The sequence below is a fragment of the Thunnus maccoyii genome, chromosome 1 (genome assembly GCF_910596095.1).
Source record: "Thunnus maccoyii chromosome 1, fThuMac1.1, whole genome shotgun sequence".
Taxonomy (NCBI): domain Eukaryota; kingdom Metazoa; phylum Chordata; class Actinopteri; order Scombriformes; family Scombridae; genus Thunnus; species Thunnus maccoyii.
Window position 1 is genome coordinate 6,485,208 of NC_056533.1, and position 25,546 is coordinate 6,510,753.

At 39.5% G+C, this 25,546-nt stretch overlaps 1 protein-coding gene across 1 annotated transcript in view; it reads right to left on the bottom strand.

Annotated features, from left to right (window-relative positions):
* LOC121896373 (neural-cadherin-like) overlaps positions 1-25,546 on the bottom strand; it is a 261,050-nt gene that overhangs the window by 80,745 nt on the left and 154,759 nt on the right. The window contains exons 27-28 of the mRNA XM_042410220.1: positions 20,097-20,311; positions 4,807-4,934 (exon numbers count right to left, since the gene is read on the bottom strand). Coding sequence (XP_042266154.1) covers positions 4,807-4,934; positions 20,097-20,311 — 343 coding nt within the window. The remainder of the gene's footprint in view (positions 1-4,806; positions 4,935-20,096; positions 20,312-25,546) is intronic.

Consider the following 25,546-nt stretch of genomic DNA (forward strand, 5'->3'; position numbering starts at 1 on the left):
CTCATTTGTTTAATTGATGTCTCTTTATCAGTTTTAGGACTTGCATGGAAATCTGATCATGTTTTAGGTCATATTTATGCAGAAATAGAGCAAATAAAAATTTACACATTTAGTTCATATATTTGGGGCAAGAGTTGTGGTAAAGAGAATGTGGTGCTACAAGATATAAAGCTGAATTGAAGAGGCAACTTGTATCTGATTTACTAAAGCAAAACCGAACCCTGTTTGTCAGGTCTGCACAAGGTATTAAACAGTTGGAAAGGTTAAACTCAACCTCACCATCTGTGCATTACTTGTTCTGAGATATGCACAAATTCAATGAAGGGTGGTTTAGCAACCACATAACAGCCTCCTTCTTCTTCCAAGGAGGGTTGAATCGAGGGCAACTGGACTTCTTGGTTGTAGATACTTGGAGGGGCTTCTTCAGTTCTAACTGACTGGCGGGGAGTCCCAGTTATTTAACCTCTGTGGGGTCCTTATCAAGGTCATTGATACCACTTGGTTCGTTACTGCTCCTGACTGTTGTAAAACCATTGTTAGAGTCATTGGAGTCACTTGAGGCCAAGTGTAAACGACAGTCAAATTGTCATTAGGCCAAATGTGAATGGTTGTTAAGTCCCTGTTTACACCTGGCATTAACATGTGTCTCGGGTGATCCGATCACGCACCCAAGATGTATGAAGACGCATTGAGATCCGGTCACTCAGACCACATTTGGAGGTGGTCTGGGCCCCATGTGGCCACATTCATTTAGTAGTGTAAACGCAATGCGTCCTTGGCCACATGAAGGACCGCCTACTCAACTGACGTCCTCTATTTTCCTGCAGATTGGGCATGGAAATTGCATTGCTTCCTCCTGGTCCAAAGCTGTGTTCAATGTATTTGATAACAGGAAAAAGAAATGCCTTAATTTGTTTTTCATGTGAATTAAAAAAAACAAAACGTAATCCTAACCCATTCTCCCCATCAAATCAACGAATCAAAACCAGAAAATAACTTGTTTTTCACTTGTCTGTCTAAACAAATATTTCAGAAGCTAAATGTTGCTGAATAGTTTCCTTTGTTCTGTTGATAACTACAGTTTTTAGTTTTGCTGTGCTGCTCCACATAATGGACCTCAGGATTTACCAAGAGGATGGCTGCTTTACTCCAAACAGTATGAACCTGGACTGTGTGTGTGTAACAGCTGACCTATTGGATGTGTAGAAAAACACAGAGCATTCATTAACATTAGATCCTGACTGATCCTGTCAGTATGTCGGAGATTTAAATAATCAATGAATTTATGCTGCTGTGCCTTGTGCGTAAGTGCGCACAGTGTCTCTCAATGGAGAGACACAGCTGCGGGGAGATCGCTGCATATAAGTCCATATTTGTTACACATATATGTTCTGACGCAGCACTAGAGCAAATCAATAGGACGGATGTTTGATTATTTTGAGGGGCACACAATGCATCGTATATTTTTTTATCCTGTTATCAAACAAGTTCAACACAGCTTTGGACAGAGGGTACATATGGGGCCAGAACAGTGACATTTACATTTTGGCATCGAAAAAAAGATCTGGCATTTAAAACAAAACCTGAACTGAAAAAGAAAACCCGGCCAGCGGTTCCTCACATCTCTGAAAACGTTGCAGCAGATTTACAAACAGCCGTTATTTGAATTATCTGACCACATATTTGGAATCTACATGGTTACTTTCTTGCCTGAAAAAATATATAATCTTAATAAAGTGAGATATTAACAGTCCTAGAGTGAAAACTACAACAGTCTGGCTCAAAATCTCCACCATGACACCTCACTCTGGGATATCCAATCTGCGTCGCCTCGCAAGACACACTGGGCAATGTAGGCCCAGCAAGGGCCCTCCTCCCTACGCCAAAAAACGTGACAGAAAGTTGAAACTGAAAAAGAGAAAGCTGAAACTGAAAACCGGCGACACTGAAAAAATACTGATGGCGTAAAAAAAATCTGTCCCTGAAGAAAGACAGAAATGAAGAAAAAATCGAAGATTGACATTGAAAAGCACATCATCATGCAAAAAATATCAAAATAAAATAAGATAATAAAATTGTAAGACTGTAATTTTTTAATGTCCGTGTTTTCTTTTCCAGTTCAGGTTTTGTTTTGAATGCCAAATTTTATTTTCGATGCCGAAATGTAAATGTCATTGTTCTGGCCCCATAGATTCATGGACCTCCCGCTGGTTAATAACAACAGTGAATCTTTGCAAACGGAAATGATGTATGTTTTTATTTGCATATAGAGCAGGAAAGTGAGATCCGATCACAAGTGGTCACTCAAGATGTATGTGGAGACGCATGTTAATATCAGGTGTGAACAGAAATACGAAGAACTGTCCACTTGTGATTGGATCACCCACGACGCATGTTAATGCCAGGTGTAAGCAGGGCCTAAGTCTCCTGGGAAGGGATGAAAGGACAGCGTTGTAAGTGGGGGTTAAGTGGTGTCGTAGACCTCCTCCTCTGTTGATAGATGGTTTCTCTACTTTGATGTAAATAGCATGCTAAGGCTATTTAGTCGTTAAGACTCCAACGACTCTAACGACAGTCATTACAACAGCCAGGAGCACTAACAAACCAAGTGGTATCAACAGCCTTGATAATGACCTAACAGAGGTTAAATACCTGGAACTCCCTACCAGTTAGTTAGAACTGGAGAAGCCCCTTGGATGAGAGGTATCTACATCCAAGAAGTCCAGTTGCCCTCAATTCAAGCCTCCTTGGATAGCCATGATCTGGATGACTGATAATCTTCACAGATTTAGAGGCTGTTTACGCCTGGGACACACTGGATGCGTGAAACTCAGCAGTGTGTGTGTCGCTGAACTGCTGCGTCTCTCACGCTTGCAGTGTCCACACAGCAAGCGTGTCTGCTGTGGTGCTTCTGCCACTGGCAGCCCTATCTTTCTTTTGTGTTCCCTGTCTATTTCTGCTGAGAACCGTGCGCATCACATGGAGAAAAGAGGCGAGACCTCAAATCTCTAGATGACGCGACGCAGCAGCCTCGCCAAAATGAAAAGCAAGAGGTTCTGCGACGCACATGCGCTGCTCACACATCCAGTGTGTCCCAGGCGTTACCCTTGGTTTAAAAATGTGTTTCGGTCATCTGAACACGGCTAGTCCCTGTGTTTACTTTCATTGTCAGAAACTTCTAATAACATTCTGAGTCTGTCAGTTGCAAAAACAAGAACTTTTAGTGGACATACTTTGATGAGCGCATTTACCCCCAAGGATTACACGGCAGCCCATTTTGCAGCCGCCAGTTGAAGCAATGTTACTTAATACTGTACCAATTCCAAAAATGTTTGTCCCCATTAGTCACTTAGACCCTAAATGATGGGAAAATAGGGTCTAAAATGCAGGTTACTCTCTAATTCAGTTCCATGCACAGCGCGCAGCAAACCTCAATACTGAGTAGAAAATAATCACAACATGCAATAGCATTACTTGATGTCATCACAAAATAAATAGGCTACAGTATATGCCTACCTGACTAAGAAAACAGTCTGCTTTGATGATGGACTTCTGTCTTCTTTTTATGCTTTCCCGTGGAGGGATCATACACAGTGTGTCGCCCCTCTTATACCCACATGTCTGCAAATCTCCGAGAAGGGATGGAGGCAACCCCCGGACAATTTACTGCGTCATCACATAGCCCAGACGCAGTGTCATCTCTATTGTCACACAAGCGCTTACAGTGAAAGTCCATTTAGTGCTTTACTTAGATTTTTCAAAATATCCTATTTTTATTTTAGATATTTTACATGGTCTATGGGTGAAGCAGCATAAACCATCATGAGGGGGATAAATTTTCATCGCCACCGCGGATAAAAATAACTTAAATCTCCACCGTCCCCCACCAGCAAATCGCGCCCTGCTGCTACAGCAGCATGAACAACATATCCATTTTTTCCAAAAGCAGCAGACTAAATCAGCATCAAAGTTGATCAAAGTTTTGTTGTCTTTTCTAGGGCTAGAAATCTCCCTTTACAATTTCAATTTAAGTGGATTACAAAACAATTCATGCTGGATCTTGATGCATCTTGAATGTATCAAGAAGTGTATCAATTTGTCTGCAACACATAAATTCCCATAGCTGTCAAAACCGGATTCATTCATAACTACCTGCAGGGTGCATGAGGTGATATCCAACTTAGGCCAAAGGTGTGGTTGGATGTTCAATAAGTGTAAAGCTACCACTTTGTCAAGCCAACACAGGTCAAGTTCAGTGCCACAGCAGTAGTGTGTTACTGAATGAAAAACATTACTCTTTTTTGCTGGTGTCTGTCACTTATTTAAGAGGTGCTATCTGCTTTAAAATATGCACAGTCCCAAAAGACATAAAGAGGAATTTACATAATTGTAGCTGAAATGCACCACAATCCCTCTCAAAGACAGATAATAACTTTAGATAATCAAAGTGGAAACAGTTACACCATTAATTTATTCCCTTGCATAAGTGATTAGCTAAGATGATATGGCAGGAAAGGAGATAAATTAAGCTGTTCATATGAATGACAGCTTTTATTTTCTGAACATCTTACATCTATTTAAAAGTCAAAGTAAATTTTAATGCAGAAATTTTTTTTTTGACTTTAGTGATGAAATTGAGACACTGAAACCCCCCCCCCCCCCCCCCCCCCCCCCCCCCCCACACACACACACACACACACACATAAAAACAGGTTTTTCATGTGCCGGTTTAGCTCAGTGTGAATATACTCTGAGCTTATTTGCTAAATAAATGGTGGTTGGTGTTAAATGGTTGAAGTGTCTCACCTTGCTGTTGCTGCGGACATCCAGGCGATGCCACCGCCTGTCTGCCACGTTCACGTTGCCAGGCAACTGTAGCACCGCTGTGCCAGAGCCATGGTTGATTTTCAAGGTGGGGGTCCCATCTATTAGCTCTACATGGAGAGAGTGAGAAAGAGAGAAGAGAGGGAGGATTGGTGAGAGGTGAGATTACTTTCTTTGAAATCATTAGCTTGTAAACAGTGTGGAGTTTTGAAAGCTGGTTTCAGTATTTTTGGTATGAAACTGTTGACAACCGGTATTTGGTGATGGTACTCAACTCTCTTAAACTGTACTGAAACCATCGTAACAGACCGATGAATGCCAAAGAAGTGAGTAGTGTGTAGTGTCATATCTTATACGGTACAGTATACACTGACTTGCCAAATTGCTAATATTTTTCTGTATATTAGCTTTAATGAGCAAAACCTGTCATGTTTTTTTTTCACATCTCATGACAGTCAACAAACATCAGACAAATGTTACTGCATTCTATTTTCTGACTTACTCAAATGGGAAATTAAAAGTTAATGAAGTGGTTAAGACTGCTTGTGTGCTCGGCACCATGTGTAAGGAATCATAGGAACGCATGTCTACTGACCAGCATTGGCAATCCATTGTCATGTGCTGAACTTCAAAAGTTCATGCAGGCACATAACTCTGAACAATGAGCATCTTAATGTTTCTGCCTCCACTGTCCTGGTTGCAGTGACTTCATGCTTCAGCAGCTTGTATTCAGAGACTATATCAGAACTGAGAAGCAACTTTCTAAACGTCAGTTTCTTCACTTAACAAAACAAGGTTTCTATTATGGCCAATGACTGAATTATTTTTAGCCCTATAATGGCCTCCACAGAGTGTTCAAATATTCTCTTGGGTCTATTTTTATGAAGTTAAAGCATAAAACTAGTACTTTTAGTTTCTTTCTGTTGCTATTATTGCCCATGAAAAATCTACATCCACTCATGTGTTTTCCACAGTGAGAAGCTGCCTTCGGTAATGTAGTCCATCATGTTGAACAGCGAGTGTACTTCAGTCTTTCCGAAAATTATCATGCAGCTATTATTACATGAAGGACAATTCACTCTGTAACATACTATACAGCACTTCTTGCGGCAATGAGAAAAAAGTAGAATTAAATTAAAGCAAAGTCTGAGGCAAATGCATGGAGTGATATTTTAACATTGAAATCATGAAATGGGATGAAAAAAAAACGCAACTCTGACTGCAGTGACTTCTCAGTAAATAAGTTGTAATTATGTTGTTTTGAAATTATGGCTTATGTCAAGCCAGCAGTATGTCTCTGTTGGCTGTATTCAATTAAAAATAATAATAGACTGTCACAGTTCATGTCCAATAGCACATTGTTCCCAATTTCCCCCACAGCCACACTGAAGCTACACACTCACACACACTTTGCCACAATTTCCACTAAATTATCTTGTTCTTATGTTTCACTTTGAGGGGTCTCATTTGGCGCTCCTCTAGAAAAACGGAGGTAGTTATATTATATGCTAGAAATGATAATTAACACCACAAAACTAGGGACAAAACTCTTGAATTTTGCTAACTTCTGCACTGTGACATTTGTCTTTGTGCTTGAGTCGGTAGAAGTTGGAAGTCAAAAGAGGCTGACAAGAATCACCTTCCACTCGCACTGCTCTTCACTCCACCGTGTCTGACTTCAGCTGAAGCTTTCGTCATTCTTTCTGCTGCATCTCTTGCGATGTCAGTCTGTCTATCAGCACTCTTTCATCTCATGTCTCTTTTACCTCATGCCTTGCTTCACCCTTTCATTAACTTTTTCACCCTAATTGACATTTTTACATTGTGCTGCTTTCAAATACCTCACAAACGCTTTCTACTGACATTCTGCTTTTTACTGCGCCATTGCGAAACCAGAAATCAGGCTTACTTTTTGATGTGTGTTGAGATGTGTCGGTACTTAATGTTTGTGTGCAATGGCATTATTACCACTTATTTCATGTCATGGATCTCACTGCATCTTCACGTTGACCCAGAAGAAATTAGATGTTGTTGAGCGCATGAGATGCTGCTCTTCTCTAATTGCCTTGTTGAGGCTGAGATGTGCATTTGCGACGAGTGTCCCGTACTTCATTATGCTGCCTCTCAAATAGGTAAAAAATCCAAAGCCCCGGCAATGTCATTTCTTAAGCCACAGTGAGTGCAAGTTTGTTGTTAGCCTCTCTTTTCCCCTTAAATTTCCTTCAATTACCTGCAAGTTGATTTAGTTGGCTCCAACACCAAGATGAGTTGCTGCTGCGCTTCAGGAATGATCCAATTAATTTTAATATATTGGCTGAGGCCAGAAAATTGACTGAAAGAAGAGAGTAAATTCCATATATATCAACTCAATCAAAAAGGTCCCTCCTTTGTTTAACTTATCCATTGTCATTTTTAGGCTCTACCTCTCTCCCCCACATCTCAGTTGCCTCATTCACTCTCTTCTCTCATTTACTGTCCCACTTGGGACTCTCACCTTTTTTCCTTCTTTAACTCACACATCTCAGTCTTTCGATTTTCATTCTTCAGGCTGCTCACTCCCCACCCTCAGGGGAATTTTTTTCTTTCTTGAACCCCAGTGTATGCTAACAAAATCACCCCAAGCCCTCCTTTTACACCCCCACTGGGGTAGCCAGATATGTCAGAGCTGGCAGTACACTCAAAGCCACAAAAGACACTTGCGTAAGCCTGACAAAAAAGACCTTTTCACAGACATGAATACTTGTACACGTGAATTCATGTAAATGCATACAGACACATGTATGCTAGATGTTAGTAGAAATGTGCAAAAAAAGACAATCAGTAGCAGTTAAAAGGTAGACTGACCAACCGATTGTCTGGCACGGCTGAGGAGCCTTCTTCTCATGATTGACGTGACATTTTCCCAGGAGATGAAGACAGACTTCAGAGGTCTCAAAGGAGGAACACAGGGGAGAAGTGAAGACAGATAATAAGAAGCGAGGGGCAGCAACGAAGAGATGTAAGAGCCAAAAGTGAGGCAGGAAGAAAAAAGGAGGAGGTGAGGGAGAGAAGTAAGATTGAACACTTAAAAGGGAAAGATTAGGAGCAAGAGTGAATTAGAACAAAGCTGAGAAGAAGGCCAAGCTGCGAGATGACAGATGATAGGTGGGATGACGGACAGTGACTGAAATAAATGAGAAATGAACAATGCAGACAAAAGAGGAACAGGAGGTGATGAGCAGAGAAGAACATGATGCCAGATCAAGGAGAGGACAAATAGAAAGCAGACAGATGGAAAAAAGAAAGACAGAATTCCCTATCGTCACCAATGGAGTGTGAATCAAGGTTTTTATTTTCCTGATTGATTTTGTCATTTTGCTGTTATTTTGTTAATGAGCTTAGCAGGCTTGCATTCAAAACTGTGTGCTTCTTCAGTGCTTTTTGTCTCCAACAAAGAACATTATGAACTTGAACTGTCCCTCCACGATGTTTCTCAAAATCTGCAATGAATCAGGGGCACAGATTTTTACTAAGCGCTGTCTTTGTATCATCCAGAAACTATAAGCTTTGGGACTGAAAGCCAGACAGAACCTACACTGGCTGCGAAACTCATGAAAAAAGTGAAAGGTCCTCTCTAGAGCCAGTGTTTGGTTTGTCCATTCTGGGATACTGCAGAAAAATGGCAGTGCAACATGGCGGCCTCCATTGAAGGGGACCTGCTCCCTATGTAGATATAAAGGGCTCATTCTAGTAGTAGTATTCATCGTTCAGTGCTGACAATGAGCACGTGAAGGGTCATCAGTTTTTGTTGCATCGATGATTGTGGCTGTGCAGCCCCCCTCTGGAGTCTCTTCTGCAGTTGGCGCAGACAAATGGAGATGGGCCTGGCACAGGAGTGGAGGCTGCTGTTCGCAGTTTCCTCTTCTGTCTCTTCTCCTGCAGTAAGGAGGTGCGCCTCTCCTCAGTGCGGCAAGTTCCTGCAGTGACAGTCTGTCTCCAAACACTGCGGCCATTTGCGGCTTCCTCCCAGCTGTTGGGGTTGATGCCTGCCTGCTTTATGTCACATTGCAGACATCCATGAAGCGTGGGCACGGGAAACCAGCAGGCCTCCATGACAAGGAAAAGCTATTTAGAGAAGAGATGGATTGAGTTCCAGAACGATTTTCATTTGCAGTGATACATTAAACTGTAAGATAAACTATTGAAAATCTTGTATTGAAAATCCTACTGCAACATAGCCACATAAAAACATGGTGACGACTAGCATAATAACTGTTGAACTTCTCTTTTGATACAAAGGTTGAATGGAACTGAACTGAGTGAAAGAGCTATGCAGAGACATACAAACAGAAACAGACGAAGAAAAGAATGACAGAGGCCAGTTGGAAAGGCAAGCTAGGAGTAAAGTGGGCTGGCAGGCCAAATGGGAGCCTCTTCATAGGGGGCGGCATGCCTTTTAAATGCTCTGAGTGTACTAGGGTTAGGACAAGACTTTGCTCTTAAAGGGCTCATTCACACGACCAGGCTTCCTCTCCACTACTCATACGTAATTCATTACTTCCTACTCTGAGACAGAGGGAGAGAGAAAAAGACAGAGAGAGAGAGCGAGAGAATAAAAGGGTACGCCTTGTGTGCAAGGAGAGTTTGAAGTCCCGCAGAGTTGGGTGCTCTTAAATATGAAAAATGTCCTTCTCTTCTGACGGCCTGAGGATACACAGGAGTCAAATGGAGAGCATATGGACCGCATAAACAGCATTACAAATCACACTGCTACACACATACACCCACCCATCACCCACACACAAGCAGTCACATACAGTATACACTAATGCCCACAGAAGTCAAACTGTGTACGAATAGGCAGGCAATGCAGTGAGTGCAGAGCATGGAGCGTCTTGTTGTTAAACGATCTGTCAGCTAACTAGCCAGCCCCGCAGCCAACACATATTGGATCTCCGCATCCAGCTGCAGTTCCTATTTGAAAATCGTTGCAGTGTTAAGCTGGGGGGTACAGCTCCAAAACAGCTCTGTGGAAATTGAACTTAATGCCAAAGTGAAATTGTGTGTTTGTGAGTGCTATTGCCTGCTTGATCCCTTCTCTTCCCCTTATAGACTTTATTTATTAGTCAATCCCCCTTTTCTGATACTGACACAATGTGAACAAATATCCAACAATATTAAGCGTTAAGAATATGCCCCTTTTGGTTCAAGTGAAGAATGATAAATAAGCACACACACCTGCCAATCCTTATCTTATTGCGGCCGGTAAACTTTTTTCATTCTGCAAGGGTGTTGTAATTATACAAATTTAATTTGTCTTGTTAATTCGTCTATTGATTGGACAAGCACTGGCCTCTGGCTGGTAGTCTTTGTATGTGTGTGTGTATCAGAGTAGTCCTGTGTGTTTGCACAAGCACCTCGGGGCAGGTCTATCGCTTCAAGCCATGTTTGTCATTTATCGTTGATCTTGCTAGACACAAATCATTACCGTGACAATCAATCTCACTAATACAACCCAGGTCAAAATGTGGCATTCATGATCAGTCCAGGCAGTCATGATGCTAGTTGAGCCAGTTACAGTATTGGGTATGTGTTGCAAGTGGAATTGATAAAGCTGTCCATGTCTGACAACATGTAAAAGTGCAAGACTTGGAGAAATGATGTAATGCTTTTTTCTTACTAATTTATAGTCAGTTGAATCAAACAGACACATTTTATGGAGATAACATTAACATTAACATGTAGAGTACAAAATACAATAGAGAACATTCATTTTTGACTCCAAAGGAGAGTATTGGGTTTAGTGTTTATTAGTCATTTGTTAAAAAGTTATCACTCCTAAAAGTTATCTCTTGTCTGTTAAATACGTAGCTACAGCCAGCAACCTGTTGGCTTAGCTTAGCATTAAGACTGGAAAAGGGCTAGCTGGCCCTGTTCAAAGGACCCTTACGAAAAACGTGGCAAGAAAGCTAACAGGTGTATTTCCCAAGATGTCAAACTATTCCTCAACTTATCATTAATAATTTACCTAATATGGAAAACATACTTTTATTTTAACTCAGCTGAGTCACAGGCTGTGTCAAAAAACAGTCAACAAATTTAAACAACATGGGTTAAAAAATTTGGTTTTAACATTTGAAGAGGGCGTTTTTCTTTTCATGCCATGTGAGGAATGTGAAAACATTTTGTTTATACAGCTTGGAAATACTCATATGTTGCTGATTTCAGATTAATTTCTATTTATTGTTCTTTACAAATCATTCACAAGTGAAGAGCACCAGACATTACTTTTCTGATTTGTGCTATTTTAAATGTGACTTATTATTAAGATTTTCTAACTTTGGACTGCCTGATTTTCCAGATTTAGCCACATAACCAGAGGCTAGGAAAAAAATAACATATGTCCCACTTGTAAATACAACTAGGAGATATTTATGAATGCTTTTATGCAGTCAGGTAATCATAGGTATGATAAATCTAACATGACAGGGAGGTGATATAATCTTACTTGACTGATGCATCCTTACACAGAATAACGCTAACTACCCTAGACTGTGAGAGAGGTAAAAATATCAACTATAAGTATATTACAGATCAGATGCTCGCTGGGAAACACCCCTAGAGGTGGTGACAGTTGGTAGTGACAGTGTCAAAGTAAATGCCAGTCAGGCAGGTGGTAGGGCAGCTAGGACAGTGCCATACTTGTCAAAATGGTAATGTCAAAATGGAAGCAAGAAGAGGTCGCTGGAAACTTTCAGGCCATAAATATACCTAGAGAAAGTGATTGCACATTAAATGTTCCTCAACTAAATCTTTTCTTGACACAAGCTGGACACAAGCCACATGTTAATAACAAGTATAATGGGGACGCTGTTTTGTCCTTCCCAGCTCTGCTGCCAAGCTTTTATGGGCACATAATAAAGAAATGACCACCTCTGGTTACCGAGTGAACACCGTTATGTATTTGATATCACTGGTGTGAGCCTCGTGGTGGGGAAGCAGCTTCATATAAACAACTGAATATTCATTAGAAATTTTAAGAGCATGCCTGTGTGGTTATTAGCTGTAAATGCCTATTAGCTATTCTAAAGTGGTACTAGTTGATAATGGTTTCCAGTCAAGCTAATGATAATGCCCAGGTAAATTAGTATGCAAATACAGTTTGCTGTAAGGGTTGGCTGCATATTTGCATTCTGTTGTGCTGTTCTGTACATACAGCTATCAAAATAACTGATTTACCAAAAGCCTCCAAAATCTTGACAATTAGCCAAAGTGTTTGTGCACAAAAGCAGCTCAGCTTGGCTGATACGCTGGTATTGGTTTGTGGCGCGAGTTGCACTTCATGGTCCCTGTTTTTGAAAGGTTAGTCTACTCTCATGAATAAAATATCTAAACAGTACTATTCAATGAAACTTTTGGAAAAACTTTGGTCTGTGAACTGATGCTCTTTTGAGCTTGGAATTTGGATGAACTCCATCCATGAAAATGTGAAACTAGACCTTAGCTTGCAACAAACTGACCCTGAACTGTTAAATAAGATGGCCGTCCTAAGCTCAAAATGACTTTATGGAAATTTAAGGCTTCACAAATTAATAAACATTTGCATGCTGGTGAAAGTAAATGGATTTAAGGGAACATCCAATGTTCTGGTCTTACCTAGAACACATGAGGTCAGCTTAGGTATGGTATTATTATACCCTATATGCGTACACACACTACACAAGCTCTGTTATAACCATGTAATCTCTTCTCCCCCAGTGGCTGAAGATTGGATGTAGTGCGCAGCTATGTTCCCAGTGTGTGTTTGTGTGTGTGTGACTGCCTTACACCTTCTCTGGCCTACGCAGCAGGGCTGGCTTGGTACAGCTGCCCTGCGGCAGGATAAAGGGCGGATGAGTGGGCGGCTTTGGAACAGCAAACCAGCATCTCAATAAGAAGCTGAAGGTCTCTGTGTGAAAAAGTGTGTGTGTGTGTGTGTGTGTGTGTGTGTGTGTGTGTGTGTGTGTGTGTGTGTGTGTGAAGCATTGGGGAATATGATCAGGCTCAATGGGCAGCATCACTTAACAAGCCTTAATAACAAGGTGAACACTGTAGCGCACACACAAATTTGCACACATAAAACTGATAAAATGAAAATTCTGGGGGTACATTAGTGGCTTTTCATCTGCCACTTGACATTCATAAATGAAAAAAAGCAGTCCAAGTTGTGCAACAGTCTCCTTTGCAGCCACCTGACATTTCTTTTTTGTCCACTTCTCCTGCCTCTGTTCCCTCAAATCTATATTTCACCTCTCTCTCCAACTCCCTCTATCCCGAAACCATTATTGTAATACCCTTTTCAAACTACACTTTCAACTTGAAGTCATGCCACGGGTGCAGCACGGTCCCCCTCACATTATCATTCCCAGCGCAGCTCTTGTACTTTTAATACATTCGTGTCAGGATGAGACCTTCTGCATTCAGTTCACGGCGTGTTTGATTTAGGAGTGAATCACTCAATTTTGTCTGATTCCTCTAGTAATTAAGCATCAATCCAATATGGCTCTTTGAGCATCAATGTGAGCAGTGGATGCTTGAAGTTGTGTTCTTAGGTTGAGGTTGAAAAGCGTTTCCTGTTCCCCTGTGCCCTGGTAATGCTTCCTAATCAAAAATTGTTTTTGTTCTTTGAGTTCAGATTCTGGTCAGGGAAACCAATTCTGTGTCACCTTAACATGCTTAAAATAAACAGTGGTACCTTGTCAGTGTTGTGTTTTTCCCTTTCTGCTGTTCATCTTTGTTTTTTGTTATTTGTTCACTCTTACACTGATGAAGATGACTCACTGATTTGTGCCAATATTATCCTTTTATTAAAAATCAGATATTGGCCATTCAGTGTTGTCCATATGTGATATGATGGAGGTTCATCCCTTACTGCTGCTGGTAAATATGTCTTTTAATAATGTTGATATATCAGATGGCTTTGTGCATCAAAGTTCCGAGCAGAAAAATCATTTACTGTATGCTGTGGGTGGATTATACTTAATAGTCTAGAAAACCTACAGTAAACCCTGTCTTACCTTGCTTCAAGGAACAGTTAACCCAATGAGAGCATTTTTAGTTGTTCAGGAATTGGTTGTTGTTGTTGCAGTGTTTCATCATAGCTCTAAAGAATAACTTCAGTTTATTAAAACCTGGGTTTTAATCTCCTAGTTTTGGTTTAACAAACCACGGGTTAGCTAAACTTATTTGAAAGAGAAAACATGCTTATTGTATAAGCAGTTGTCACAGTTTGAGGTTACAGGTTTAAATTGGACCTACCATACCAACCTAGGGGGTGTGCTCATGTTGTATATATGTATATATGATGTATATATGTATGTATGTATGTATGTATGTATGTATGTATGTATCTATCTATCTATCTATATCTATCTCATCTATCTATATCTATCTCTCTTTGTGAGAGCTATCCAGCAGTTGGTGGTCAGAGCTAGCTTGTCTGCCCTGGTTAGCTTGACTATTACCTCAAAGTTTTTTTCAATGCACTCAGTCACAGTAGCTCTCGGTGGCATAACGTACTTGGATTTGAGATACTGAACTAGCTATTTCAATCACTCGCCCTTTACCACAATGATTATCAGCATATCGGTCTCAATCATTTGGCACACCAACTGGGTGATTATTACAGGTAGACTGTAGGATTAGCATGCTAGGCATGTTAACAGTCCATCAGCTGTGTGAAGTCTCATTCTGATAGCACTAACATGTTCATTGACATAAATATTTACTTTTGAGAGATAAACTAAGGATTTTTAAATTACAGGATTTTGCAGGTAATCCATTGCATAGAGTTCTTTCTACGAATTGTTTTGAGAAATGCACTTACTGTTTTGCAAATGTTAAGGATGATTCAAGAAATGTACCAAACTGTAACCCATAGACCGACATGCGTAACCGGTCAAAAATATTTTTGATGGTTAACACGTCAACAGTTAACCATTAACATCCCTACCCTCAACAAACAGTTTTATAACACTGTTTGGTGCATTGATAGACTTATACATACATACTTAAATGCAGTTATATGAAGCTCAAGGACAGTCTAGGCTTATGGATGGATTTGTTACATGCAGTAGGTGAACCTTGAAACAAGTTAATTAGAGCTCTAAATATGTACAGCCTGACTCTAATTACACTGTGCGCAGTGACAAATCAGCCTTTACTCCACTAACAAACCCATTAACTCTATAGCATCCAATAACACACACTGGCTCACTTTCAGATGCACACAGGCCCTCTAACACCAACTAAAGCTGAAGAACTAATTCAAGATTTACACAGCAAACCTGCTCATAACACACACACCAATACACACATACATAACACGTCCGGCTCTCCAGGCGGACCTCACCTCCCACACATATTATTTTGGCAGTCATGGCACAACAGCATCTCTCCCAAGAGAGAGGAGCAATGCAAGGGAGAAGTAGCGAGAGAGACAAGGAGGCGTTAGTCTCTCAGATTAAAACACTAAATATACTGAGATGTACAAGACATTTTGTTCTTTGTTTACGTCTGTCTGTAATTCCTGCCTGCCACCCTCAATTCAATGGGCTTTATTGTCTTCAAAGTTCAATGTTATTGCCAAAGCAACAAAGAAAAAGGCCAACATTTTCCCTCATGAAATAGACATGTAAACCCGCCTAAACTCAGTTTACACACATTTTCAGCTCTTTCTAACCAAAATCTACAGTATTCATCATAGTCAGCAGCAAGGATGTGTATGTAAGTGCCTGTATAGTATCTTTTTTTATTTTCTGTATTATAATTTGTCCAAAAAGAATTATGTTTAAATTGGAATTAAAGGAGCACACATCAAAATGAATGGGATGTCAGCTTTAACCCCTTAATGGTATTAAGTGCACAACTATGCTATGTTCACAACTCCTTTTTTTAAGTGGGTACTCATGCAGCACATCTTTTGAAAGCTAAGATTCTTGTGATTCGATTGATGCAAACCATTTCAAGACACAATCACAACAGCAAGTACAATCAGCGACTCTGTCAGACCACCAACAAACAAACAAACAATAACAAAATTCACGCTACTCACCTATGAAGCCTCATATTACTCCACTGACTGATACAACTCTGACAAAAACGGTCTTGTTACCAAAGAATGTAGAAACACAGGAGGCATAACTCTGGTGCTTTTTTGTCAACCGCCACTAGATGGCGCTGCGGTAGCAACGCCGCCATTTTGGACTGAAAACACCATCACATTCATTCAAATTCATCACATGTTATGCAACCCAAAATCGGTGAATCTTACAGCCAAATCAGAAGTACAATAGAAAATTTCTCAAAATAAGTCATCAGGAAATTGTATGACACTTACAGTATATACTAGTTATGTCACCATACTAGAATTACCACTGACTACTCTCAATACCTGATTTGATGGAAAAACCAGAAATCCCATTCAGGAAACATTCCTTTATTTAAAAACTTTTTTTTACAAACATTAACAATTGAACAGAAACTTTGTGTGTTTCATTGTTTAAGCAAACAGGCTGTGTTAGAATAAGAGTTACAAATTAAATATTGGCCTGTAGCCTTCAAGTAGAAAGCAAAGCAGCCCTAAAAATAGTCATTTCCAATTAGAGGAATTACATGAAATGCTGTAACAACAAGTTCAACTGTGTGATTATGTGCTCTCATTTTAGTTTGCAACCTTGTTAGTATGATTTAAACTTTAAGTGTTTCAGCATTTAAACAAACACACTCTGGCTATATTTGAATAACAACACTGCATCATAGAGTGAGGCATTGATACTACTGATAACTAAAAACGCTGGTATTAGAATCATTTTCTAAATGCTAGTATAGATTTGGTATCAATGTAACTATGGGATCTATGTATTGATTCTTGTGACATCTCTCATTTTATCCTCTTTGTAATGTGGTTATAGAGTTGTTTAAGAAAATGGTTCCCAAATTGGGATCCAAAGACCACCAGGGGTCCTTGACAGGGCTGCAGGAGGTTCCCAGCAAAATAACAAATAGGTTATTTTTACTAACTTCCAGGGAAGGTTTCTCAAAATCCCAAGACTGCTGGATTTTTCTAGCTTCCATTTATGTCCATTGCTCACTTTTTGCTCCTCTGTGAAGAGGGGCAATAAGTTATATGTCATGTCATGTCTTTCTATTTCGAACACTCAGAATTTGTAAATCTGAACCCATGATTTGAAAGTTTTAGTTGTTTAATTAATTGAATTCTGAATGAATGTTTTACAAATTTTTTCTTTGATTCTATCATGAATAAATATTACTAAATAATTATAATAGTATGTATATTTATAATATTTTTTCATTGTTCAACACAGGCCATTTCGTTAGAGGCATTAAATATATGACAATACAATAGAAAGAATTTTGTTGTACTTATGTATGGCTCTTTGTGGGTGGGACATTTTACCGGCATTTAAGATCAATATGGTAGTTGTCTTCAGTCCAAAATGGCGGAGGTGCAGCTCTGCTGCTGCTGATGTTGCAATGGAACGACCAATTAGCTTTTACTTCTTAACAATGTAAGTTCTTTGTTGTTACATTGACAAAAGTCCAGTTGATCCAATCCAGTAAAATATTTAGTCCGAAACACATTATTACATGAATAAATATCCATGAAAGGCTGTTGCATCATTTCAAATTAGCCGGCAGATGTCCTAATCTTCCAATGTATTCTGCGTCATAACTCAAGTTAGCATATAAATATTAGCCACATCTCAGTATCAAAATGGCGGCTGCAGTCTGACATTTTGATTGACGCCTCATTTGACCCAATAGGAACTTCAATGTCCTGTACTTAGTCTACAATAGCCAACGAGAGTCCGTGTTGAAAGGAAGTGCCTGTCCCTCTTCTTTCGTGTAAAGACTGAGCCAATAGGAACAGATTCTGCTGATGACTTGTGCTTCAAATAGCCACTGAAATTCTGAAAATGACCATATGCAGCTTTAGTGGTTTCTTTAAAGCCATGGCATGAAAATTATATTAATTTAAATAGTTTGCTGTGTGTTACTTTTTATATAAACTGTTTTTCCACCATAGCACTTGTTTTGACTCCTTTATATGCACAAAGTGTAGTTTTGAAAAGGGAACAACGCCCTATAATGTGTTTATGCTTCAGTTACTCTAAAGCAGGGGTTATTTGGTGTCTCTAAATGGCCCTTTTTTGCAAGATGCCTAGAAACACCCTTAGAAAAACGTGTAAAATATTTATTTTCTCTGGTATTGTTATTAAATTTGAACTTGGACCAGGTAAGGCTCCATGCTGTGGTCCCATTGTGTTTTCCAGCTAACAAGTCCCAGCTCTAGGTCATCTGCAGGCACCTGTTTGCAGAAATATATTCAGGCAGAAATAAAAACCTTCTACTTGAGTGTTTTCAAACTTCTATTACTCAATGCCAGTAACACTTACAGTGATTCTGACTATTGGGGAAAAACTTCAGAGTGTTGCCTTTCAAAAGAGATCAAAACCATGCATGTACTCCTAATGGTTCAAGAACAGCTTTCAATTTACTTTAGGTATGCCTTGAATAGGCGTTTTAGAGTGACTGTCACTGCCTAATCCTCAGGTTGTGGCAAGTTAATACACATAGGGAATTAAACTGAAATGGATTTCTGTTCTTGTCTACTAACAATCTTAAGTCTTCAGGCTAAGTGAGAGCGGGGATTTAGGAAGTGAAGTACAGTGTATTTCTCCAGGTTGTTAATTTGTATGCGTGTTTCTGTTTTGGCCACCTGATGACCACATATGCTATGCAATTTGCTGTAAGTTGGCATGCCCCTTTATAATTATCAATTATCATCTAATGTTTATCTTTTCACTCATTCTCTGAAGGTCTGGTCACTTCAGAAGGTGGCAGGGCAAACTTTATCTGCACATCTTCATAAAAGATTTGGTTCTAGAAACTCACTAGCCTACGAGGAACATATGGTGCTAGTCACAAGTTTCTGTTTTTTGTACTGGCCTGTTAACTTTTGTTCTCTGGATTTTACATAATTTAATTTGATAAAAGAGTTACTGAAGACAGTAAAAAAAAACAACACTATCCAAGCTAACAAGCTTGCTAACAGCAACAGAACTTCTTGTAGTAACACACGGACATGAACAATAACACACAAAATAAACTTATTGTCCCGTTTGCTTGGTCACAAATGGGCAAAGAAGTTCACACATTTGATTAAAAAAACAACAACAAATCTGTACCATTAACTCCTGTCTCATAACTTAATGCAAATGTTTCCTTTCTTTTCTTGTGTCACAATAGCCACCAGAGCATCTTGCTATTTTCTCTGCACTGTGCTGTTTACTCCAACTTGGCATTTTATTCTTGGAATTATACATCAGTTCATTCAATTAAGAGTTTTACTGAAGAGGGAAAAAAAGCTCTTCAAACCTGCTAACTGCTAACTGAATGTTAGCAATCTTGTTTTGCTCTCAGCTGCTAACAGAACGAAAAGTTCACACAGTTTATTCCAAAAACATATTTGTGGCACCATTCCTGTCTCATGACTAGCTGCAAACCACTCGTCTTGTACAGAGCAGGTTATACTGCGACAGAGGAGTGTTGGATAAAAATGAATAGTGCAATGCAGCTAATAAACTGCAGTAGCTTCCCCTAAAGGTCTGTACGGTCACAACAGTTTGCTTCTGGTCAACAGTAACAAACTTTGCTGGTCAAAGTTCACCATAGTTGAATTCCACAGGTGATTGAAATAAATTGATTTGTCCACAAAATTCATGTGACCGGGTCTTGACACTGTAGTCTGTCTGGATTCTGCTTTCACTGCCGATAGCTTCTCTAGTTTCCATTCTCGTTTATTCTCACACACTAGGCTAAATCCCTCCATTCTTTAATTCACCTATTAACAGCTATGAAATCCACTTTTAAGTTAAGCAAAACTGATTTTTTTTAAGGTGCAACACAGTATTGTCAAAAAGGAACCACTAGAGTCTGAGATAATGGTAGAAAAAACATAGTGTTAAAGTTTTAATTTACACATTGTTGCTATGGTTCCTCAACACTGAGAAGATACAGTTGCTGGAAGTATAGTTTGTCGAAAATGTCTGTCTTCTGTACATTTTCTGTCAACATATTAATTTTCTGTTTCCTAGAAGAGGGCATTTACCTGCAAATCCAGAGAGGTTTAATCAATGAAATACCAGGCAAATGTATCATCTCATCTCACAGTTGTCCTCCAACATTGAGGGCCAGATGGGACATGCTATTCAGCTGAGGTTGTCTCCTACCTATGGCCATGAAGTCCTCGTGGTCCCAGGCCTGCAGTTGGGCTAAGGGGCCGCTGTACAGCAGTAATCCATCAGTCACGTCTGTGATGAACTCCAGTGACACATGACTCTCAAAACAGGGCATCATGGGAGGAAACCAAGCATAGCCGTTGCCGTGGAAACTGTGCTTGTTCTGCTGGCACTCAGGCCCCTCGAACTGAGCTGGGCATTGGCACCTTAGGGAGAAATCAAGAGCCAAAATTACATAAGTTAGCGAAAGGAATAAATACATGACTTTGAGTTTTTCTGCAGTATTTCTTGACAGTTTTGTTACTGTTCACAAAACACTATTCTGATCCCAACCTCTCTCACCCTTTTTGAAACACTTACTGTATTTAATTCTTTTAACCGTTTTTTTTTCTGCACTCAGACTCTCTAAATCTAGTTGTTTTCTCCCCTCAGACAGTCCTCCCCCTTTGGCCATCTCTCTCTCTTTCTGTTTCTCTGTCTGTTTCACTGATGCAGATGTTCTCATTAGTGGCAATACCAGAGGGAGAATCACTACATCAATAGGAAAGTCCTCTCTCTGTATTTCCACACATCCAACTACTCATTTGTCCTATGGCTTCCTGTCAAAAAATTTCACCTCTCATCTCCTTTTGTGAGCAATATTTAATCCTTGGGTTTCTGAATACAAAATCCTTTTTCTTACTTTCAATCCGTCCCTCTTGCTCTGGCATCTTTCATATATTGCAGACACACCATGTGACCTTTTCTGACATTTAGTTCTCCCATTCATACATCACTTCTTCAGGGTATGATATCCGTTACAAAAAACTATATTAAAACTTGCTTAATACTAGCAGATGTTTGATCCAAGACTGAGGTAAAACAAACAAAATAAGCAGAAGCACAGCATTTCAGTTTGAACCAAGTCAAAGAACCTTATGAATTTCTAATTGAACAGACTTGTTGCATCCAGTTGGCTGGAATATGTAAGTGGACAAAGCAACAACATTAGAGTGCTGGGAACCCAGAGAGAACTTCTAGGCAATCATTTCTCAAAAAAGTCAAGCTATCAAAAGAGACAAAAAAGAAAAAAGAATCTCTGGGGAGGGGGATGGAAAGCAATCTGGTGGTCACCAACTGTATGTTGAAAAAAGTAGGCTGAAATATACGGAATCAAAATGTAGTTACTACAGGTGGTTACTGATTACCCTAGTAACCACAGCAAATTAATGTGTTACATTGTTGATTCAATTATTTGTACATCCCCAAGAAAAGATAAATTAGGCTGCATGAAAAGGGACAAGCTTTTTGTGCAACAGCCGTGTCTCTCCCTTTACTCTACTGCATTCCTCTGTTTGATGAATACAAAGTGAAAACGTTCTGTTAACTTGTTAGGTTGTTGAATGTGGGAAAACCAACTTTCATAGTTCACTCCATCTTTACTTATCAGACTCCTCTTCACTGAAAGATGTCATAATCAGGTATATTAAATTAAGCCTACCTATTAGACAGGTTTATCAGTATACTGTAATCATGAGCTCAGTCTTGTAACTTAAAACAATGATTCGATTAAATGTCCAACTGATAGATCACGTTGGCAAATACTGTCAGTATATTAGCTTATACTTTCCAGCATGCTTGGTATTGTATTAAAATTCCCCTTTCTCCTTATTCTTTTTTAAAATTTAAAGACAGTTACATGATGGGTGATGGGTTTTATTATATGTATAATTATACATGTCTCAGATTAGCATCATGGTCCTCCCTCTGATCAAAATCAAAATAATGCAAATCATAATGAAGATACGTCTACCACACATTCTGTATAAGTCACTTTATCTGCAAGTGTTGCATATGCCAGCACTAATCCTTGTCTGAACATGGCAACAAGCAATACAGCAATACAAGCTGCAACAGTTAAATGCTGTAGCTCACAAGGGGCTAGATATGACATTATTGTAATAGAAATAAAGTCAATATTTGAAAATCAGGCCTTATTAGAAAGTGAAAGTTACAAGTGGAATGAGGTGGAAATTTAAGGTTGTGACAATGTAGAATAATAAGTTGCTCCAACCTGAAGTAACTTAACAGAAACAAATTCTGAGTGGGATAAACTCAAGGGCACAAGGAACTGAGTTCATTTGTCTAACTTCAAAGTTTGTTGAGAAGAGTTTTCCCAGCTTTTTCATTTTTAGAGTGTATGACTGTGGGCTTGTGAACTACGGTGAACAAAAACATACTTAGTGTGACTACTTAATGCTAGAAGCTGAATGTTATTGTACTATAACCATGTACTTGAAAACCAATGAGACTATATAATATTGAAATGTCCAGCATCTGAATATTTCAGACTCCTACTACTACTAGACCACAACGCAGGAAATATTTAAACATGTCTGGAATATACCACCAAGCAGAACTAAGTCAGAAAATGAAATACATTTTATCTGCGACAGCAGCTTTTTAACCTTTCCAAAGTGCTTTGAGCTGGTTTTTATCTTATCCATATCCCAAATGATTCTCTCTCATTTATCAGTTTCTCAATATCCTTTGTTTTTCCTTTTATTCCTTTCATTCCTCCCTGTTCTTAGCTTTATATGAGCCTGTTAAGAAGGTCTTGCATTCTTTCAGCGGAATAAAAAATTCCCCTCACTCAATACACCTGTTGCTAGCAATTATGAAATATACAAATACAGCCTCCCGACTATAAACACAAACACACAAGTCAGAGAAACAAGGTATTTCTCCAGGGCAATTCAGCTGCTCCTAATAAGTGAGTTTTTCATTGGTTTATGTTATTCACACTTCAGCTGCTTCGCAAGATATTCCGTGTTTTAGCCCTGTGGATCCTGCAAAATCACACACATTTGCAAAATCATGTGCATACACACACACATGCACATCTCAGTGGTGTTCTGTAGACAGCTCATTTCTCAGAAATGTGCCTTCGTTCTCACTCATTTTCCTTGCCTTTGCATACACAAACACACACACACACACACACACACACACAGTTAGATAATACACAGCTCACATACAATACATGACTCTTGTGCAAATAAAGCAGGGACATGTCACTTCACTGCCTTGAGACACAGAGACACATGAGAAGACAAATAAGCATGTTGAGAGAATGGTAATGTAACATGTAGAAACAGAAAAGAGATTAAGTAGAAATGAAATGAGAAGTGATGTGCGTGTGTCTGCATACAGTATGTGTATGAGTGCAATTGTCTGTGCTGTACAATGCAATAGTAAAAGTTATATTAACGATGGACTGAAATATCAACTACAATGATACAGCTGCTGTGTTGCATAATTTTTAATTTTTGCTTCTGGACATAAGCTTCAAGCCTTTGGCCTTTCCCATGGCAGCAGTTGATTGAAAGCTTGAGATCAGGATATTTAAGCAAGGCTAACTAGCTTGCAAGCTAGGTTCATGGTGTATAATGTTAGCAAAGGTAAGCCAATGTCAGACAAGGCAGTTGCCTCTGCTGTAAAAATTCACTGTTGACAGTTTTTATAGGAACTTTTTCTTCAGAAAATATTCCCATGGAAATTGTAAACTGTCATTCTGTGGATTGTTTGGCATGAGATTTGTTTGCGTAGTGTGAGAGTTTGAGACAGAGCCTGAAAGCGTGTGACTGACACCAAAAGCATGAGAGTTGGCAACCCTGAGCTGGCGTTTGCTGTTTCTCTGTCATGGACAGGGTTGTGGTGATGGCAAATGACCAAACTTACAATGGGTAGTCCTGCCTGCAACACTTCGCACATTACTCTGTGTTTTAGCTCATGGCACACGGTAATGCATGGATTGCTCAGATCACCGATGAGGCAAACCGCCTGTGTGCTCTTTGGCACTGAAGTGATATTGCAAACTATTTTTAGTTCCCACCCACACAGATATTGGACCAAATTACTGGTATCGACATTGATAGTTGGAACCAACATTTTCGATCACCTGGAGAACAATAATGTAAGGAGCGTAATCAAGGCAGAAAAATGAATAAAACTTAAATTTCCACTTTATAGTAATTACAATTTTGACCGATACATAAATACAAAAACGAAAACAACTGCCAGAATAGGATATATGTATCCATTTTTATAACATTTTAATTTCTGTTCTTCTAGCCTTTACCACGCTCACATAGACCCCATAATGTGTGTGTGCCTGTTTGTGTGTATAATTAGAGGCACAAGGAACACATCCACGCCTGTATTTCCATTTTGGCAACATCATCCTAATTCTCTGGGCACGAGACAATCTGAGACATAGTTTTAGTCACAACGGCCAAGCCCTCCAATCCTCTTAAGGCAGCTTTGTTTTGCTCATTCGCTGTCTGCTGGGAATTGTGTTTGTTAACGTCAAACCGGGAGCTGTAATCCCTCCCTCAACCCGTAACCCCCTCACTCCCCGAATCTCATTATTAATCCCAGTGGCTCGATTATCTGCATGTTCCTCCTTCAATCTTGGGCCATAATCTATTTGTATGTGTGTGTTTGTATGTGTTGGGGTGGGGTCATATCTGAAACTCCCCGGAACAGAAAACTATCCTACAGCAATTCTATGTTGTATTCCTCTTATCTTTTCTACATGTATTGTTTCTTCTGCTTTCACCTCTCCTGTCTTTCCTACTCCTCCCTCCTTCCTTTTTCTTGCCTGTCATGTCCTTTTACCATTTCCTATTTTCTTTCTTCTTACTCTCCTTTTTACTCTGCACTACTTTTCCAACTTATGTTCCTCAAGTCTCATTTTATCTACTTTTACTCCCATTTTCCTGTCTTCAAGTCTCCTCTTTTTTTCTCTCATTTTCTCCCATTGTCCCCATCACTTTTCTCTAAATCTTTCAAATTTTTCTCTTCCTCCTCTTTCTTTCAACCTTCCATTCCCCCTCCAATCCTAATTTTCTCCTTCCCTGACATCTAATGCCTCGTCTCCTTTCCTCTCCTTAACTTGGAGAATCACGCAGCAGATGTTACAGAGTTCAGGTACTGTAGTGTGATTGAAAATGTGACAATCACACAGCATCCCTGTCTTTGACTTGACAACTTTGCCTGCTTTGCGTTGTTCTCACCCTGTCATCTATTTGGCTGATACTTCACAAAGAAACATTTCCCCCACTTCCATTCTAACAGTCTTTGGCCCACATTCACTTTTCATATAATACATGCAGCACATGATATTTCAGATGCATAGAAGCTGCTTAAATTCTCAAATTTAAGCCATGTTCACAGTTTTGTATTATATAACAATGGCACAAAAGGAAACACCATTTTCACCTGAGAGTAAAACGTTTTTTTAACATTACTTTTTGGCAGTTGAATCAACTTCGGCTTAGGGAAGGCATTTACAACAATGAGGCCAACAGGAAAAGCTTTTGGCCAGTGATAAATGGCTTTACTACTTCACCTACAAAGCAAAACTTTAGTGTAAGGTCTTCTTTTATAAGTTGAAAAGT